This window comes from Strigops habroptila, chromosome 7, assembly GCF_004027225.2.
Source record: "Strigops habroptila isolate Jane chromosome 7, bStrHab1.2.pri, whole genome shotgun sequence".
Taxonomy (NCBI): domain Eukaryota; kingdom Metazoa; phylum Chordata; class Aves; order Psittaciformes; family Psittacidae; genus Strigops; species Strigops habroptila.
The window spans coordinates 14,122,329-14,142,006 of NC_044283.2; the positions used below are offsets into that span (position 1 = coordinate 14,122,329).

Sequence of the window (19,678 nt, forward strand, 5' to 3'; positions counted from 1 at the left end):
GAGGGACAGCCAGCAGGCAACAACTCGACGGCGCGCACCATGCATACCTTCGCCTGCACCTCGCAGGTGCCTCAGGACCCGTCCACCTTCATCCCCCACGGCCCATGCTGTGCCCTCGGGCAGTGCGGAGCCCCACGCCGCTGACAGCTCCATGCTCCCCGAGGTGCTACCTCAGCGCCGGGGCCCTCCCCGCCGCGCCGCACCGCACCGCACCGCACCGCACCGCACCGCACCGCGCCTGCGCCGCCGCCGCCGCGACCGGGGCCCTCAGTAGAGCTCTACACGGCGCCGCCGGCGGGAGCGGTGTTGCGGCGCTGGCCAATGGGGCGGCGCGGCGCCGCCGCGGCCGCTGAGGTCAGTTCCGTCGCCGCGGTGGGCGGTGGGCCGTCTTGAGGCGGCGGCGGCGGCGGGGGGCTCGCCCGCGCCCTCGCTGGGGTAAGTACCTCAGGGCGGGAGCTGCGGGCCCTGGAGGGTGAGGGTCGGCGTTTCGTGTGCGCCTGGAGACAAGGGGAGCGGTGGCGGGGTCTGCCCCTGAGGGAGGCAGCCCCGCTATGTCCTCGTCCTACTCCTCCTCCGAGCCAGGTGAGCCTCGTACACCCTCTCCCGGTGCCAGCCGGTCTAGCGCCGTGCCGCCCTCTGCTCGCCGCCGCCCTGCCCGCCCCGCGCGGGGGTCCCGGGGTCCCGGCGGAGAGCGCGGGCTGCGGCCCGGCGGGCTGCGCGGTGCTGCCCCCTGCGGGCCGGCGGCGGCACTGCGCGGCTGTGAGGGCGGAGGCGCCACCCCGGCGGCGGCGGGCGGAGGGCTGCGAGGCCTGCGGAGGGTCCGTCGCCCGCGCGGCCGCCTCCACTGGGGCAGCGGCGGCGCTCGGGCTGTGGGGACGGGCTCGGAGCGAGGGAGGCCCCTGTGCCCCCCGAGGGGCGGCAGCACGTCTCTGCGGGTGGGCTGGCTGCCCAAGCAAAGGGGGTTTTGTGGTGTTGGCTGCCGGGTGCTGCTGTCTCGTGGACGCCATCAGACTGCTTCAGACTCCTCTGGACTGTAAAGCTGTTGTCCAGGTTTGTCATCTTGGTCGTCTTCCTGAAGAAAAGAAGCTTTCGGGTTAGTAACTTGTGCTATTGAGCAAAATAGAAAAATCCTGTGTTTTGTACGTAAATTGTGCTCTTCTTTGGGCATAGGATTTGCTTAATTAAATCCTACATTAAATTTTGTTGCAAGAGGTTCTATCATGGCAAAGTATTACATTGGAAACTTAAGATAATTTAGACATATAAAACGACTTGGATTTCTTCTAAATAAGTGATCCAGTGTTACCATAGATATAGCCAAAGTGTCCTGAAATACATATTCAATAAAAAAGTCTGTTTTATTATTAAGAAGACCAATGGTATATTCAGGATTTTGCTAGCATTCTGTTCTGCATTGTTACTACAGTAGATGGTTAGAGGCAAGGCCCTTTTCTTGCACGTGCAGATAGCATATGGCTAATTCTAGCAAGAATTAAATCTGTGGAAATGAATTTTAGCATCTGCATGAGCGTTTTGAGAACTGGGAATGGAGGAATATGTAGTTTTAATGGAACTCTCCCTCCTCCTCTCCCATTTTCTTCAGTGCCATACTTCTTTGCTTTATTGCATACAGGCCTTAAAGCTTAGAGTGAGGTGATGCTGAATATTAGTCAGTATGCTTTGGATATACAGAAAGATTTTGAAAATGGTTGCAAGTTGTGTGAAATGATGAGATGTGCAGCATAAATTTAAAGTTTTATCATATATATAATGATAAATGACTGTATAAACACCTCTGAGCACACTCTAAAATACTACTTGTGATACAGTAGTTAGATGAGAATAACTAGCTAAGCTTATTGCAAGAAGACCACCAAGCAGTTGAATGGTATGTCAGAAATGTATATCTTTCAGATACAGATAAACCTAAGCATCAGTCCTAGAGCCACAGAGAAGCAGACCTCCATTTCAGTACAATGCATATATGTACTTGCCTTTATACAACGTCAATAAATGTCAATAAACTGGACATTTTTTCACCTATACATTCAGAAAAGTGATCTACTTTTAAACAGTATTTTACTTAACAAGTAGTAAAAATTTTGAATGTATTTAATTCTTTTCTGTAGAGTGAAATAAATGTATTTTTTATAATAAAAGTAAGCTCTAAAAACCTGATGTGTATTCTTTGCTCTTCTTAATTCTCTGCATTGACATTACCCATTCATTTTGATGGAAAAAATTAATATGAATTTAGGATTCAAAAGTGTTATGACTGTGATTAGCTGTTATTGTGAAACAAGGTGTCTTTTTAAGAAGAAATAATTGTAGATGAAATTTCTTTGATGTATTTGAATCGCTTTTTTAAAATACAGAATCAATTCTTTTAATTAGGACAATATATTACACCTAAGTGAAGCACGCTGGATCTTTCCCAGTCATTAGGCCAAAAATTAGTGACTGGGTAATTGGCGGCCACATAGTTGGGTCAGTAGAACAGTTACCTCTGCTTAACAGAGATAGCTGATGCTAAATGGGCAGTATATGCTATATATATTATTGTAAAAAACAGACATGATAATTTTAAGTTTACGAAGTGATTTAAGCTTTTCAGAGACTCCAGTTTTACACACTGCATCTTCCTCATGCAGTGATGCTCAGTGTCTTCCAATCCTGTTTAAGCTTGTTTCTCTTAGGAGGTCATTTATATGGGCTTTTCAATACTGAAGCTGGCCTTGCTTGTTGGATGCAGTCGTGAATTTCATGTGTGTGGTGTGTGTTTTACCAAAGTCAGGTCTTATTTATTTGGTCACATATGATAAATGCATGATGCTCGTCACACCCATTTTATTGATAGTAGTATAGAATTTGAGATAAAAAAGGGAACTAAACCACTAGAGAATGCATATTTTTCTTTTAAATGATGAACAAAGGATTAATATATTTGAAGTAAATGGATATTTCAGGAGTACAGAATAATGGGAAGACACTGGCAGCTCTTGTCTGACAGTGGCCACATTAATGATTTGTAATCTACTGCAGTGCAAACAACCTTGTGCTGCATGAATCTGCCAGGCTGCAGAGGATGTTTCTTCCTTTTTTTCTTGGGTTTAATTGATCCTTGTTTTCTAACCTTTATGTACATGTGGTATCCACTGTTTGGAATGCCTTTTGACTCCTGCAGATCTATTGATCTCTGTCTTGAGCAGCAAGGTTCAGGATATTCTAGTGTGTGAAAGGCGGGAATGTTTCTTTTTATGATACCCAACTTCTTTATGTCACTGAATTGTAGGTGTTTTATAGGAAGAGTGAGTGAGAAAGTTTGGTTTATCTTCCTTCTGCTGTCCTTTTTCCATGTGCCTCTAAGTTTTTGCTTCCAATTTATTTATTCCCACCCCCTCCCCCCCCCCAGACTAGGGCCTGTAAATTTTTTAAATTTCTCCTAATTCAGGTACCTTATTGCATTGCAGAATATTTCTTACAAACTTTTTTTGAATCCATTCCTGTAAAAACAGTGACTGGAATTGATTTTAACACTGCTAGTGTTTCTTACTCCATTCTTCAGCCGTCCTGTTCCCGTGTTTGCCATTCAGATTCCATGTAGACTTTCAGGTCTTCCTTTAATGATATCTTTGGATTGGTCTGTGTGCGCTATGTTTGATTGTAACTTGAAAAATTGAATATGTATCTTCTAATTAGATCTTCTGAAGCATGTCTCTGTTAACTCTTTAAATGTCAAAACAAATGTTCAGGGGAATCTTTTTCCCCGCTTCCCCTCCCCATGCAGAGTGAATGGATGCTGGATTGCATCACCTCTCTAAGCTGATGATCTCATTCTTCTGAAGTAGCCAAAACCCCCCAAATATATATATATGTTTAATATAAAAATGAAATTACAATGTACTTTTGTGCTTGTTTTGTCCAAAATAATAATAAAGTGGACCTGTTAGCATAAAACCTTTTCATATTAACTGTTCAGTGTTCAGGAAAGATTGGTGAATAACTAGGTAGGGATACAACAGCTATGTCACTTCAGCATCAATGGTTATTCAGTTTTTTTTCAGCTTGTACTTGGTCTGGATGGGATAGAGTTAAATTTCTTCATAGCAGCCTGTACAGTGCTGTGTTTTGGATCTGTGGCTAAATCAGTGTTGATAAAACACCGGTGTTTTGATTGTTGCTGAACTGTGTTTGCACAATGTCAAGGTTTTCTTTTATACCCCTCTCTTCCTCCACTGCAGCGAGTAGGCATGGGGTGGGCAAGTGACTGGAAGGGCACACTACTGGAACAGCTAACCAGAATTGGTCAAGGGGATAGTCCATGCCGTATAATGTCATGCTCAGCAGCGAAAACTGGAAGTAGAGGAAGAATGAGCAGAGAGGGGGATTGGCTTCCAAGGTGGCTGTTACTTGGAGATTGGGTAGGCATCGGTCTGCTTGTGGAAGGTGGAAGACTGATTTCCTTTGCATAACCTCCCCGCCTCTTTCTGTCACCTATTAAGCTGCCTTTGTCCCGACCCGTAGGTTTTCTCACTCTTTTTCTCCAATTCACTTCCTTTGATAACCAGGGAAGAGAAGGGAGCCAGCAAGCAGCTGTGTGGCTGCTTGGCTGCTGGCTAAAATCAACCCACTATACATCTGAAATACAGTTGCAGTAACTCCAACATTAGAAACCCGGATTCTAGCAACATGCTGTTTGTCACAGGTGAAAACTTGCATTTGCGTTTAAACCATGACAAACCTGTTTGTTTTCACATTCATATATAAAGCTGTTTGAGTTAGTAAAGTTTAGAAGCATTACCAGCCTGTTCTTTGAATTACCTCTTAAATTTTCCTAGTATCCTCTTGGACTGAGAGGCCCAGATCTGTCTAGTAAATGTTTCACAGTGGTTTTTGTTCTTTCCTGCACTTTAAAGGTAGTGGATCCTTTTTCATGTTGTCAGATAAAGTTTACAGTGTTAAAAGAACATAAGAAAACTCCGTGTGTTTTTAAACTGTTTTTTGTGGTCAAGGATGTTGATGGCATAGAATGCTCTATACTTATCTTTTCATATGGAGGGCAGTTTCAGTATCAATTGATAGCTGTTAACAGCAAAAAAAGGCAAATATTGATCTAACTTCACCCTTTCCTTTCAAATGCAATTTTAGGTCTTTCTTAAAGCCATGTAGAAATCTTCAAAGCATCTTTGCTAGATGCACCTCCCATATGAAGACAGGCTAAGAAAATTGGGGTTGTTCAGCCTGCAGAAGAGAAGACTGCATGGAGACCACATAGCAGCCTTCTGGTATCTGAAGGGGGCCTACAAGGATGCCGGAGGGGGACTTTTCATCGGGGACTGTAGTGATAGGGCAAGGGGTGGTGGGTTCAAACTTAAACAGGGGAAATTTAGGTTAGATATAAGGAAGAAGCTCTTTACTGTGAGAGGGTGAGGCACTGGAACAGGTTGCCCAAGGAAGTATGAAGGCTCCATCCCTGGCAGTCTTCAAGGCCAGGCTGGACAGGGCCTTGAGCAACCTGGTCTAGTGGAAGTTGTCCCTGCCCATGGCAGGGGATTGGAACTAGATGATCTTGAGGTTCTTTCCAACCCTAACCATTCTATGATTCTATCTTTGGTCTGGATCTTGAGCTAATCAAGATCTCTGTCTTTCTCCTGAAATAATACAATGGATCTCCTGAACATAGGCCTACCATCACACTAATGTGTCAGCAAGCTTCGTCTTAAGTCTAAGAAGTGGTAGTAGCAGGGCAAGAATGGTCCACCAGAGACTACCAGAAACATTTGCTTTTCATTCCTCTTTAGAGTCTGGATAATAGAGGGCATAATGTTAACAACATTAGAATTGCGTAAAAAAGTAAATCTTCAGATCATGATACAGTAGTCATGTATACTTTCCTCCTTCCTGGGAGGCTGCCATCGATTTGTTTTTCACATCAGGAAGTAGGGATTTTGCACATGAGGATGTACAGCTGTCTGCATTGCAATGAGATGAGATTATTACAGTCCTAAGAACTACCTACTGGGGAGTTTCACAGGTGTGCAGCCATCCATGTGCTAAAGAGCGGAAAGCCCATTATGTTGTCCCTAACCAGTTTTCTGACTTAGGTTTACTGTTATTTGAGGTTACATTGTATACTTGCTCTTTGCAGAGCCCCATCTTTAGGTCAGCATTCCTATAGCAGTTATTGGCAGATGGAGTATAGGGAGCTGCCAGAAAAGCTTTCTGGATCAGATGCTGACTCCTGTCTCAAGCCATTGGGGAGATGTACTATAGTGTAAATTTTTCTCATTTGTGTAGGATTATTGTAACAGGATGCTACTTAGGTGATCTCAGTGCTGTACTTCTGGAGCCCAAATCAGGACCTGTTCACTGTTGATAGACTTGGAGAGGAACTGGATTTCAGAAGCATATGTCTTCTGTAAGATGTATTGAAAACTCAAGGAGTCCTGAAATAACCTCATCAAATAGGTTCTATACATGAATGCAGATCTGTGCAACAGCATGTCTGTAAGTAAGAATGTTTGGATAAGAAAGACGTTCAGCAGATTTTACTTGTTGGTGTTAGCTTTGGATCTTGTTTTGGTTTATGTGTTTCTCAAAAGGCTAATTTAGTTGTTTATTTTCCAAATAACAGTGGTCTCATAGTCTTGGCAGAAGCTTGAAGGTTGAGATCTTGTTCATGTTAAATATAGAAGAGAGACAGTAAGAGTGTTGGAACCTGTGGGGCCAAGTATACAGCACTAGTTAATGTGTTGGTCTTACACTGATATTACTGTTCTCTTTCTGCCTGTCACTGCAGAGGGAGTGTTTATTTTGCTTGATGGACACATTCTGTATTATCAGGATGGAGTGAATTATTTATATGCTTGTCCCCATACAGAGTAGCGATTACACTGGGATATTAATAAAAGTGAAAGGAATTAATTTTGCAGCTGCAGATTGTTTTGACTTCATTACTTTCAGAATAGGTGAAGTACAAATCACATCTTTTTATGAATTACTGTTAAAGACTGGATCTGAAACATTGGCACCAATTCCTTCTGTACTTCAGGAATTCCATGCCAACTTAAAACCCCTTGTATTCAAAATCAAACTCATAGTTGCGTGTTTCTACTAATCACTGTAATCACTCTCCTTTTGTGATCCTACTGCGAATCACAAGTAAGTGACACTTGCAGTGTTTCATAGTATCTTTTCCTGAGTTAAGGGCTGTATATGAACTGAAATCATATTCTGCTGCTCAGTTCTGTTACCAAGTGTCTTTCTTGTTAGGCTTCTAAATACATTTCTTAAATGTGAAATGTGTCATGACATGGAAGAAATAGCATGAGCTCTTTAGGTTTTGATGTATAGCAGATAATTGTATGAATTTGTGAACATTTTTAATAAGAGCAGATGTTAAAGGGTTATTGAATTTGGTATGTTTTTCTTGATGTTTGTATGTGCAGAATACAGTCAGTGGTATATTAACAGTAGAGTTGCACCCTGTAATCCGGCTGTAGTCCACTAATAGTTAAATTACTAATTCATTGTATTTCAGTAGTCAGTGAATTGTAACTGACTTAATCTTCTGCTTTTTATTCTTTAGTGCTGCAAGTTGATTGAATAAAATTAAGAACACGGAATATAATATGGATGCAGTTGCTTGAGCGCCGTTTCTTCCAAAGTGTATATTCTGCAGATTGGTGGCCTGAATGATTGATCGATAAGCAACATACACAAGACTAATACCAAGAAAACATTCTGTCTGTTGCTGCTGTGTTTGACAAAACTGGTGCAGAGTCACATCTTCTGAAATGCAGTTGAAAAAGATGAGGGAAATTTTACCAACGTTGTACCCTGGCCAAGTTAATGATAAAAATAATTCCTTAACTACATCCCCAAAGCAATCTTCTGAGGATAAAACGAATCCGTCAAAAGGAGATGATGACCAAAACTGCTGTTACCAAGGGACTGAGGCTGAGAACAATAAGTTGTCACTGATAAGCTGTATAAAATGCAGAAGTGTTCAGAAAATTTCAGTGCAAGATATAGAAAAACGTAAGAAGCTTGGGTGGACTGAAGACAAAAATTTCATCTGCAAGAAGTGCAGTCATATTCCACCACCAGCTTTCCATTTTGTTCCTGAGGGTGCTAATGGTGTAGACTTTCAAAGACGAGAAAAAAAATCTCCAAGTAAAACCCAGAAAACATTTAAAGTTAAAAACTTTCTGCCAGGTAAATACTACTGTGATAAATGCAGATTTTCAACAAAGGATCCTTTACAGTATAAAAAGCATGTAGGTCAACATGAAGAAATTAAATTTATTTGTTCCCACTGTAGTTACGTATCCTACACCAAAGGAGAGTTCCAGAGACATTTGGTGAAACACACTGGAACTTTTCCGTATCAGTGTAAGTACTGCGAATATGGTGCTGTTAGACATGACTACATAGTAAAACATACGAGAAGAGTACATGAAACACCCACAAAACGACTGTCAAATACTATCATAAACCACAAGCAAAAGAAGCCAACTCAAAGCACTTTATTTGAAAAGCTGAAATATGATAAAATTCCTTTTCAGAATGAACTTTCAAATTTGTCTTCAAATGTGGTTTGTGAAATTCCACGTAAAGCAACTAAAAGGGCCTGTTTGTCTCATGATGTAGAATGTAGCATAAACACAGCATCAGTCCAGAATAAACCAATATTGGAGCCATCGGAAATAGGCATATGTGAGAATCAAAGTGTGGAAGTCGAGGTTTATTCTCCAAAAACAGAGCCTTTACAGCCTGGGATGCCTTTAACAGTAATTGCACCATCTGAATTTGTAGTTCCTTCTAACTGTTTAGCGCAAATAGTAGAGATTAAAATAGTGAATGGAGCACAACAGCTGGTTCTTAAACTAATCCCTATGAAAGAAGCAACTTGTAAGCCCGTGAACAGTGCTGAAGAACAACTTGAGAACGGAAGTATAGAACGATCTGCAGAAGGAAAAAACCCATCTTCTGTATCTCAAAATGAGTTACTAATGATGGAAGTGAATGTAGACAAATTATCCAGTGTTAGTAACCAGCTTAATTTGGATAGTACACATGACAAGAATTCTGAATGTCTTTGTTTTTCTGATTCTCAACTCTCGGACTGTAACTCTCTATGTATACAGAGAGAAGATGCATCAAAATTATGCTTTCATTTGGTGAAGGGTGTTGATGTCCATTCAGGTGTTATAGAACTTTGTTCTCCGTCTCTGGTGATGAATAATACGGAAAAAAAAAGTGATTTTAAATCCTCAAGGTGGAAAGTAGATGGAAAAAATAACTTACATTATGACCTTCATTGTTACGAAGGTGTGGATATACCCCCTCCAAAATATGCTGCTATTTCTGAAGATAAAAGTTCCAAGAACACTTCAGTAGAGGCTGGTCAGGAGGGAAAAAATTCTTCTTCTGCAGTCATTAAACAAAAGGATACATTGCCTCTAAAGAGGGATGACAAAGAATGTAGGAGTCTGCCAGTCAGCTCTACAGAAACACATTTAGGTGGTAAGGGTTTTGATGAAAAATCTGTTACATCTTCTGAAGCAGGAAAAAACTTGCATGTCGCTAAAACTCCACCTTGTGAGGACATGACTTTTGGCTTTAGCAAAGTGAAGAGAGCCGGAACCATAAGTCGAAAGAATGCTCGTCTTCTGGAATCATTAGAGCTACAGAAGAAGGAAAATAAAGGCAATCCTTTTGAGGGACCTGTTATTTCATCTGTATTTTCTCTTAGCTCTGGGACTGAAAACGTTCCAGAGGGTGTCAGATGGGATGACTCAACATGCAATAAGAAGTCAGCAACATTGCTGTGTAGGAAGATTGCTCAGCTCATGTCTGCTGCTGAATCTAACATAAAATCCATGCCTTTGAGATGTCAAGCTTCTAGTAAAAAGGTGATTTCCCCTCAAGAAAATTCAGTGAGCTGTGAGAGGATTGTTCCTGCCTCTGAAGTGGAACAGCCTGCGCTGTTACCTCAAGCGCATGGTAGAAACAGTGTGATTAGTAGTGAAGAACACAGTAAAGATCGGCTGGTTACATTTGCAAGTACATCTAAAAACAGGGTAACTAAAAATTCACATGTTGCTACTCCAGTGTTTATCCCTAAAGGGACAATGCTGAGAGTGCTGAATGCTACTAGCAGTCAAAACTCAAATGGAATAGAAAACAGGAGTGAAACATCAGCTCCTTCTGTGTATTGCAATGAAATGTTTCTGCCTCGCCCGGTTCCTGTGAGTGTTTCTGAGACAGCTAGCAGTAATTTGCCACGTTTACCTAATCAGAGTGAGATGAATGCTGAGTCCCGAACTATATCGCTCAGGAAAAGACCAAAGCGAGAGGCAAGTGTTAAAAATAATAGCAAACAAACTGGTGTACTGTTGCAGAAAAGCAGTAATGTGAGTAAGCAAAGCAAACCCTATTCAAAAAGTCAGCTAGGTCCCAAAAACAAGGTAAAACAAGCAGGCTTCAGGGAACTTCCTAGGAGGAAAACAAGAACCCAATCAGAAAACAGTTCAAGTTCTGACATGTCGTATCTTTTGACAGCAAGACGTCTTCGGCTTGTCCCTCTGAGAACAAATCAGTTGATAAAATGCCCTCGTCGTAACCAGCCAGTTGTGGTACTAAACCATCCTGATGTTGACACGCCAGAGATAATTAATGTCATGAAGACTATCAACAAGTATAAAGGTCAAGTCCTGAAAGTAGTTTTGTCAGAAAGGACAAGTAGTTGTCTTGGCATCAAACGTTATCGAAAGCGTCTTACTCTTCAGAACGTTGAGACAGGAAATCAAGCAAAAAAGCGGAGTATGCTAAAAATGAAACTAAAAAAGACCCATAAAAACAACTACCAAGTGGTGGAAACTTCACCAGGTGAAACTCTTCAGTGTCTGTTTAAGTGTTGGTTTTGTGGAAGAGTGTATATGGACCAAGAAGAATGGATAAGTCATGGACAGAGGCACTTGATAGAGGCAACCAAGGGTTGGGATGTTCTTTCTCTTCCATCACAAAAGCATTAAGTGAGAGACTAGGGGAAGTTTCCCCTGTTATTTTAATGAGTGCCACTAACTTGCTTGGAAAGGAAGATTCAGATAACTGCTTTATTTTGCCAAAAGGTGTCTACTGTGAGCGAAGTGGAAGAAGAGAGCAGAGTTAGAAATACAGAAAAGCTGATAGGATTAAGCACTACTTTGCACTCTAATGTTTGAAAACTGTATTGGAGTTCAACTTCATCTGTCTATAGGAGAAATTTGGAAAAGATTTGCTATGCAAACATCTTTCTAGTTACCATTCTCTGTGTGCTAGGATACTGTGCTGTAACTCATTTGTGCTAGGTCTGTGTGGATTAAAATCCTAGGTGATGATATCTTTGTAAATTTAACAGGGTTTAGATTGTTTTATTACAGCATGGTGTTTCAGAGATTGAGCATACATGTACTGAAAAGCACTTCTGATCCTCTGTGGGCAGCAATTGTGTACGATAGGTTTTAGTGGCGAGTTAAGCACCACATATAAAAAGTAAAACTTAAAATCAAGTACTCTGTTTCAGTGAAACAAAACCACTTCTGCTGACTTCAGAGGAGATACAAGGGTGCAAATGAACAATCTGGGGGATCAGAGTTACTCCCACTAGGTCAGATAGCACTGAAAAGTTTAATTTTGTGTAGTACTTAGTTTTTACCTAGCCTGTATTGGGTAGATGTGAGAGAGCAGGACACTGTGAGCTTTCTGAACCGTCTTTGTTCTGAATAGGCAGAGCCGGAGTATTGTCAGGCTTGGACTGATAGGTGTGAAGCTTTTCTCTATATGGACTCAAGACTGTTCTGAAATCTAAGGAAGTAATAACCAAACATAAACCCTCTACCACCATGTGTGTATAGCCTGATAGAAACACATCTACATAATTGGGCATTTGGTTAGAACTCTAGTTGGTGAGTTAATGCTTATTTACAGGGGGAACTTGCTGAAGAAGACGACTTTCAAAATGAGAAACGATGCTGCACAGCCTTTACATTGACAGTGTTGAACCAGATTTTCGGTGCAATCTTTCATCTTTCTTAATCTTAAGAATTTAGATATTGTTAGAATATATTTTTTGTAGGTCTTAATTCATACAAGCATGTGCCTAGTTACATATAGTATGTCTAACGTGTATCTACTGACTTCAGTGCAGTGTAAACATCACTCAGTTGCTTGAACACTTTACTAAATCAGGGCCAAATTTGAAGTTTTTAGTGAAGAAAAGGGATAGATGATACTGAAGTCTAATGTTTCTGTACATGAACAATACATGTTTTTATTCATCTTGTCAATTTTAAATAATTTTAAAACCATATAGAACGAACTATGTTGAAGCACATATTTACAGTTAAAATAGCTTCTTACAGTTTTACAGGTAAGAAAATCAATACTGACTCTAATGCTGGATGTGTGTTCTGTGTTTTAACTGGGACTACTCTTGAAAAACTCATAGTCCCTAACTCTTTTCACTGTTGGTGTGGTTTTGTAAACAGTTTAAGCTGGGAATATTTTTTTTATATACTTCAGCAGATTATACATTGTTTTGATAAAGTATGTATTGTATCTGCATTGAAATGTATATATTTTAAAACTACATCTGACTGAGGCTTATTTTCAAAACTAGTTAAAACATTGCTTTCCCATCGTTTTGCAATACAGTGTTAAAGTCCTTCAGATGGTGCTTTAAGATCTTTTTCGTCATGTACACATGGAAAACTTTTGTATTATTTGTATCAGACTAACCTGTTCCACAGAACAAATTTTCTTTTGTCAGTTTTGTCAAGAAAAATGAAATGACAGTTCTCATTTTGTATTCAAATGGAATTCTATTTTTTTAGATAAGTACACTAGAGGGTTTTTTTTCACTTCATATACTTTGATGCCAAACCTAACAGTACTATTTGCATTTTCAGTTCTGAAAACAGGTTTCATTTTAAAATTGCAGCATGTCACATGTAATAAATACTGAAATTGTTAACAGAAGAAAAAAACATGGTTAAAATTACTCCTTTGTTTTAACTCCTTCAGTCCAGGTTCCTGTTTGAATTAATTTTGTTTCTGTAGAGGCTACTAAATAAATAGTTTTGAATTTGCTTCGTATGGGTTTTCACTGGCAAAATTAGAACAGTCCTCATGAAAGCTGTGCTGAGGGAGGCATAAATGAAGTGTTGCTCCTCAGCTTTATAAACTTTAGATGGTTTAAGTATACTAGTAATGCTTGTCTTTTGTAAGCAGGTTTACCGTTTTAGTAAACATCTGCGAAGCTTTCTATGTCACTGCCATAATCTGTTATCTAAATTAAATCGTAGATATGATTTAATGATTAAATCATAGATTTAATTTAGATTTTTTTTTTTTGTTTTAACATGAAAACCTTTTGTCAGTTAAATTGGATAGTGGCTGTGAAACTCTTAAAGCAGATTACAACACGCCTCTTTTCCTTTTTATGAGCTCTGCCAAACTCTACTTAGCAGCTTCTGGTTTGTTCGTTTTCATTCTTATTTTTAGATAATGTCATGTCAGAATAATTTCCTTCAAGTTTAACAGTCTCAGTGGTTTGAGAGAAATAATTACAGTGAATGTTCTTTTTCGTTTTGGTGCAGAATTAAGAAATAAAAAGGTTGTGAGGAGATAAGCAACTGCTGATTTATTTTTTTTTTAGAGTTCGTTTGTGCCACTACATACTGCATCATAAACTGGAATGTCATGTTTTGGGCTTGAATGTTTTTATTATTCTTGTTCCTGTTTGGTAAGGATAGAGTTGCTTTCTAAGGTTGCTTTCTCAATATATTCCAGTTTCCTAGTTAAACTTCTGAATGCAGCAAACTCACTGCCCTGGACTTCAAGAGAGCAGACTTTGGCCTCTTCAGGAACCTGCTTAGTAGGGTTGCATGGGATATAGTCCTAGAGGGCAGGGGGGCCCAAGACTGCTGGTTGATATTCAAGGATCACCTGCTACGTGCTCAGGACTGTTGCATCCCAACTAGAAGGAAGTGCGGCAGGAGGGCCAGGAGACCGCCATGGATGGATAAGGAGCTGCTGAGGAAACTTAGAGGGGAAAAAAGAAGCTTATGAAAGGTGGAAGTGAGGACAAGCAGCCTGGGAAGAATACAGGGGTATTGTCCGGGAAGCTAGGGGCCAGGTTAGGAAAGCTAAGGCCCAGTTAGAATTAAATCTGGCAAGGGATGTGAAAGGTAACAGGAAAGACTTCTATAGCTACATAGCAAATAAAACACAGACTAGGGACAATGTGGGCCCTCTCCGGAAGCTATTGGGAGAACTGGCTACCCTGGATTTGGAGAAGGCTGAGGTTCTTAATGACTTCTTTGCCTCAGTCTTCACTAGCAAATGCTCTGACCACACCACGAAAGTCTTCGAAGGCAGATGTAGGGACTGTGAGAATGAAGACTTTAGGCCCTCAGTAGGAGAGAATCAGGTTCAAGACCATCTTAAGAACCTGAACGTGCACAAGTCCATGGGACCTGATGAAATCCATCCACGGGTCCTGAAGGAGCTGGTGAATGAAGTTGCTAAGACACTGTCCATCATATTTGAAAAAACATGGCAGTCAGGTGAAGTTCCTGATGACTGGAAAATGGGTAATATAACTCCTATTTTCAAGACAGGGAAAATGGAAGACCCAGGGAACTACAGACCAGTCAGTCTCACCTCTGTGCCTGGAAAAATCTTGGAGCAGATTCTTGTGGAAAGCATGCTACGGCACATGAAAAACGATGAGGTGGTTGGTGACAGCCAGCATGGCTTCACTAAGGGGAAATCCTGCCTGACCAATTTGGTGGCCTTCTATGATGGGGCTACAGAACTGATGGACAGGGGCAGAGCAGTTGATGTCATCTACCTGGACTTGTGCAAAATGTTCCGTTCGACACTGTCCTGCATGACATCCTTGTCTCTAAATTGGAGAGACATCAATTTGATAGATGGACCACTCAGTGGATAAAGAACTGGCTTGATGGCCGCACTCAAAGTGGTGTGGCCAATGGCTCAATGTCCACTTGGAGACCAGTAACGAGTGGTGTCCCTCAGGGATTGGTGTTGGGACCTGTCTTGTTCAACATCTTTGTTGGTGACATGGACACCTCCATGGGATTGAGTGCACGCTCAGCAAGTTTGCCGACGACACCAAGCTGTGTGGTTTGGTTGATACGCTGGAGGGAAGGGATGCCATCCAGAGGGACCTTGACACGCTTGTGAGGTGGGCCAATGCCAACCTCATGAAGTTCAACCAAGCCAAGTGCAAGGTCCTACACCTGGGTCGGGGCAATCCCAGGCACAGCTACAGGTTAGGCAGAGAAGAGATTCAGAGCAGCCCTGCAGAGAAGGACTTGGGGGTGTTGGTTGATGAGAAACTGAACGTGAGCCGGCTTCAGTGTAAGCTCACAGCCCAGAAAGCCAACCATATCCTGGGCTGCATCAAAAGAAGCGTGATCAGCAGGTCAAAGGAGGTGATCCTGCTCCTCTACTCTGCTTTCGTGAGACCTCACTTGGAGTACTGTGTACAGTTCTGGTGTCCTCAACATAAAAAGGTCATGGAGCTGTTGGAGCGAGTCCAGAGGAGGGCCACGAGGATGATAAGAGGGCTGGAGCACCTCCCGTATGAAGACAGGCTGAGAGAGTCGGGGCTGTTCAGCCTGGAGAAGAGAAGGCTGTGTGGAGACCTCATAGCAGCCTTCCAGTACCTGAAGGGAGCCTATAAGGATGCTGGGGAGGGTCTCTTCATTAGGGGCTGTAGTGATAGCACAAGGGGTAATGGGTTCAAACTTAAACAGGGGAAGTTTAGATTAGCTATAAGGAAGAAGTTCTTTACAGTGAGGGTGGTGAGGCGCTGGAATGGGTTGCCTAAGGGAGTTGTGAATGCTCCGTCCCTGGCGGTGTTCAAGGCCAGGTTTGGTGGAATCTTGGGCGACATGGTTTAGTGCGAGGTGTCCCTGCCCATGGCAGGGGGGTTGGAACTAGATGATCTTAAGGTCCTTTCCAACCCTAACTATTCTATGATTCTATGATTCTGAGTGTGTTTAAAAAGGAAGATTATGGATGGTTTGCAGAGAGATACTAAGTTTGCCTTCATATTTAAAATGAATTTAGTTAAGCCTCCCAAACTTCAAATTATATGAATAAATATTAATGTATTTTTTAACTGGAAAAATACACACTGGAACATGCTTTCTTGATGAGTTTGAAGCACATCTACAGTTTCTACTGATGATTTTTATCTCTATTATTTGCACGTGATATGAATTCAAAGGGACTGTTTGCATAATGGTTTTACTATCCAAGTGTTTGAAGACTCTGATATGGAGTATCTGCTACTTAAGCTAAAGAATAAGTGTTAGTTAAGTAATAGAATTTGCATAATTAAAGCTAGCTTTATAGTCTGCTCCGATAACTGTGAGCATCATCTGACACCCACTGACTTCAGTGGCTGCTGAGCACAGGTTGTTCTTGTGCAAACACATGCACACACTGAATGAAATCGTTAAACAGTGAGGACTCGGATAAGTAGCATTTCACGTGTATTTTTAGAAGCAAGAATACTTTTTATGTGACAAGAATGCTTTATTAAGTTTTGCTACTAACAGCTTCGGTAACATTTAAGTAAGCAAGACTGAGTTCAGTTTTCATCTCGTGTTAGAAGGTAGAGTGCAAGATAAGCAAATTGCTCAATCATTGTCAAGGTATCAGTCTCTTTTAACAATTGTCTGTGAATTAATATAGTGGCATATACTTTACCTGTATCCTTGAAGTTAAAAACAAATAAAAAAATTGAGTTGATCTGTGTTGTCAGTTAGAGAGGAATTTTTAGTGGAACAATTTGGAGTGCTTCATAATATTATGGGGAGCTCTTCACTCAAAGGCTAATCTGATTTTTGAGACATTTAAATAATTGTTCTATACAAACACATCGGTAATATTAAGGCAGAAAGCATCTTTTGCGCAACTGGAATGGATATGTAAGGTAACATTGTTCTCTCTGCATTCCTGATTTATCCTTTCCATCAATGAGTGTGATGGGAACACATTTGTAGAAGTCAATGATCTCTTTTACAGAATTAAATTTCTGAGGGAGAAAGAAAAATTGTAATCAGTGACTGAAAATGAAATTGCTAGATGGTTTTATCTATACCATTAAAAGACTTGCAAATGACAGTATTTGAAATAGGTAATACTTTGCATAGAATTGTGATTAGATTAGATTAGATTAAAGCAATCATAAAAGGAAAACCACCAGATTTTAATCCTCTTTTTCCCTTTGTGTGTGTCTCTTCTGTAAGAGAAGGCAGCTGGCTGCTTAGGGCAAAAGGGGAGCATGTCTAAGCCCTGAGAATGCAGTATCACATGTAAAAGTTTGTGATGCCAGATGTAATCATAGATTTTGTAAAGATACAGCAAATATAAATCATTACTCACTGTCAAAAGTTACACTTAATTAGCAGTACGTAATACTTTACACTGCAGGTTTCTTTGTACCTTTTTAAATATACCTTTTATTTTCCCATTCAGTTTACTGAGAAAGTTGCTATAAAATCCCTTTAATTTATGGAACAAGAAAGGTCTCCACAGGGTTTTAGTCTTATTTTCTAGTATTCAAAAAAATTACATCCTCCAAGCTCATTCCTAAAATGATAAAGGTGTGGTTCAAGGTTCCTGAACTGATCAAACAGCAACAGAAAGCTATGTGAGGTATTTAAAATCATCTGTCCTGGTGTGGGAGTCTCTTAATCCTGCCATTCCAACAGTTAGCAGTGCTTCAGTTTAAATGGTTTGCTTCCTTATGCTCTCATCACACCACTATTTCTCCTCTTGAGCTAGTCTTTAGACTCATTGGTATGACATCACTAGAACTGTACACAGTAATGAAAGCTTACTGGTACATTAATACTTATCCTATGTCTGTCTTATATCACGTTTACTGCAGGCATGGCATTCATTGTGTATGTGATAGTATCTTATGGCAGTCTCTGTCATCTCCAACTGATCCACATCTAGCTAATAGAGAATCTGATTAAATCTATGATGAGATGAAATTGTTCCTGAATTAAGATGAAGACTATTTGATCTCAAAACCAGTGTATTTTCAAACTTTAGTTTTGATAATTTTTACTTCTATACATTTCTTCCACTTCGCTGTTTTGTCTTTGTCTTCTGTTCAAGGTCACTGTTGCTACTAGACATCTAGGGAAACCTGTGATTTGTATTTCATGCCAAACCAAAGTAATCCTAATTTTTTTTAAATTCTAAACTTACTCTTTGTCAGTGCCAGCTCTTTTCCTATTTTCTAATGTTTTTTGTTGGTTGCAAAAGTAAAAGGTCTTACTGTAATTCTTCACCTGCTTTGGAAATTTAACTTGGCTTTGCTTGTTATTCATCAGTGTACTTTTAAGCTGTAGCTTTTTGGTAATGAAGGAAAAATGTCTCCAGTGTTACTTAGGGTTTTTTGTTGTGTTTTTTTTTTTTTCCCCCTGTTTTATTTCATCTTGTACTCAGTGAGATTTAAAATACTAAGCTCTGAGTCTCTTCTTGGCTGCTAGAACATGAAATTGACTTAGACGTTAAGGTGACTAGCACTGATAGTCCAGAAGTTTATGTTTTCAGCTCTTTTAATGGCACCCTACGCTTTGTTAGGCATAAAGATGAAGAAAACTCAATACTTTGATTCATTATTTTCCCTTCATTGTCTGAAGAGACTCAAACCGATCTCTGCTGTCATAGGAATGTCCTAGGTTTGGTCTCCAGACTGTTCTGGTGAGATAAGAATAAGGTTGCAAGGATTGCTTGTGAAAGGCGTGGTTTTGAATTGTGTTGAGATGGTGGTAGGAATCCGGGCTATATGTTGCACATTCTGAATGAGAGTGGTTCATCCTTGAACTGTCATTTAAGCTGCAGAGCATCCCCTGAGAGGTGATCACAGAGTCCATTTTCCTGGTGGTAGCTTTTGACATAATGCTGTCAGTGGAAGGCATGGTGAAAGTGCTCCCTCATCTATTCTGATGAGTCAGGCCACTTTAATGGCTGATGAAGGTAGATGGAGCTACCATCTCACTTTGACTCACTTTGAAATGAACTGAATTGAAATGATATGACCTGTATGACCGATGTTTTGAAAATGAAAATTAGCTGCAAATGGTGATAGGGAGCGGTGAGGATGGAGGAAATATCTGTGGCCAGAACAACAAGATCCAGAGATCTAGATCAGGCTGTGCTCTAAGCTTCTGTGTCAAAGAGGCACTGAATTGAAGAGGAGCCTACTTCTGCCTTTGGTTTTCAGTTGCTGCATTGTGAGTTCAGCCTCCTGCTGCATGCTAAAACATGTATTTTGTGTGTGGGAGATCTAGTTTTGCAAGGGAGATAAAAATCTCGATTTTTTTGTCATGATCAACTTTAAATGTGAGCAAGGTTTTGATTTCTTCAAAAGAACTATGTATATGAAATAAGCATAGTTACAGGGATCTCTGGATCTTTAATATTGAAACTGACTGGAGTAGAGAAGGCGGCAGCCAAGTAAAGGGTGCTCAGGACAGCAGTTTTGAATGTAAATGCTTAAATTTCATGCATATGATCCATCTGGGACCTGATCTTTATAGCTTTATGTGATTTGGCCTTTCGTGAGCTCAGTATA

General features: G+C 40.7%; 2 protein-coding genes and 1 long non-coding RNA gene across 5 annotated transcripts in view; 1 reads left to right on the forward strand and 2 right to left on the reverse strand.

Moving 5' to 3' along the window:
• The window catches only part of LOC115610576, a 36,384-nt gene extending 36,071 nt beyond the window's left edge, over positions 1 to 313 (reverse strand). Inside the window, exon 1 of the long non-coding RNA XR_003992282.1 lies at positions 48 to 313. This is a non-coding gene — a long non-coding RNA (uncharacterized LOC115610576). The remainder of the gene's footprint in view (positions 1 to 47) is intronic.
• On the forward strand, positions 252 to 13,133 carry ZNF518B (zinc finger protein 518B). 3 transcript variants are annotated; one of them, XM_030492298.1, is made up of 2 exons: positions 252 to 435; positions 7,589 to 13,133. In XM_030492298.1, exon 2 carries the CDS (start codon positions 7,797 to 7,799, stop codon positions 11,037 to 11,039), a length of 3,243 nt encoding a protein of 1,080 aa, XP_030348158.1. In that variant the 5' UTR covers positions 252 to 435; positions 7,589 to 7,796; the 3' UTR covers positions 11,040 to 13,133. The 3 variants fall into 3 exon arrangements, with proteins under 3 accessions (XP_030348158.1, XP_030348159.1, XP_030348157.1); XM_030492299.1 differs by lacking the exon at positions 252 to 435 and adding an exon at positions 442 to 582; XM_030492297.1 differs by lacking the exon at positions 252 to 435 and adding an exon at positions 756 to 1,093.
• A 3,671-nt stretch (positions 13,134 to 16,804) lies between these two features.
• Positions 16,805 to 19,678, reverse strand: part of CLNK (cytokine dependent hematopoietic cell linker) — a 31,184-nt gene continuing 28,310 nt past the window's right edge. The window contains exon 18 of the mRNA XM_030492300.1: positions 16,805 to 17,119. Coding sequence (XP_030348160.1) covers positions 16,973 to 17,119 — 147 coding nt within the window. The 3' untranslated portion in view covers positions 16,805 to 16,972. The remainder of the gene's footprint in view (positions 17,120 to 19,678) is intronic.

What these genes read in the sequence shown, in the direction of transcription:
- ZNF518B (XM_030492298.1), top strand. Translation starts at nt 7,797, where the DNA reads ATGCAGTTGAAAAAGATGAGGGAAATTTTACCAACGTTGTACCCTGGC.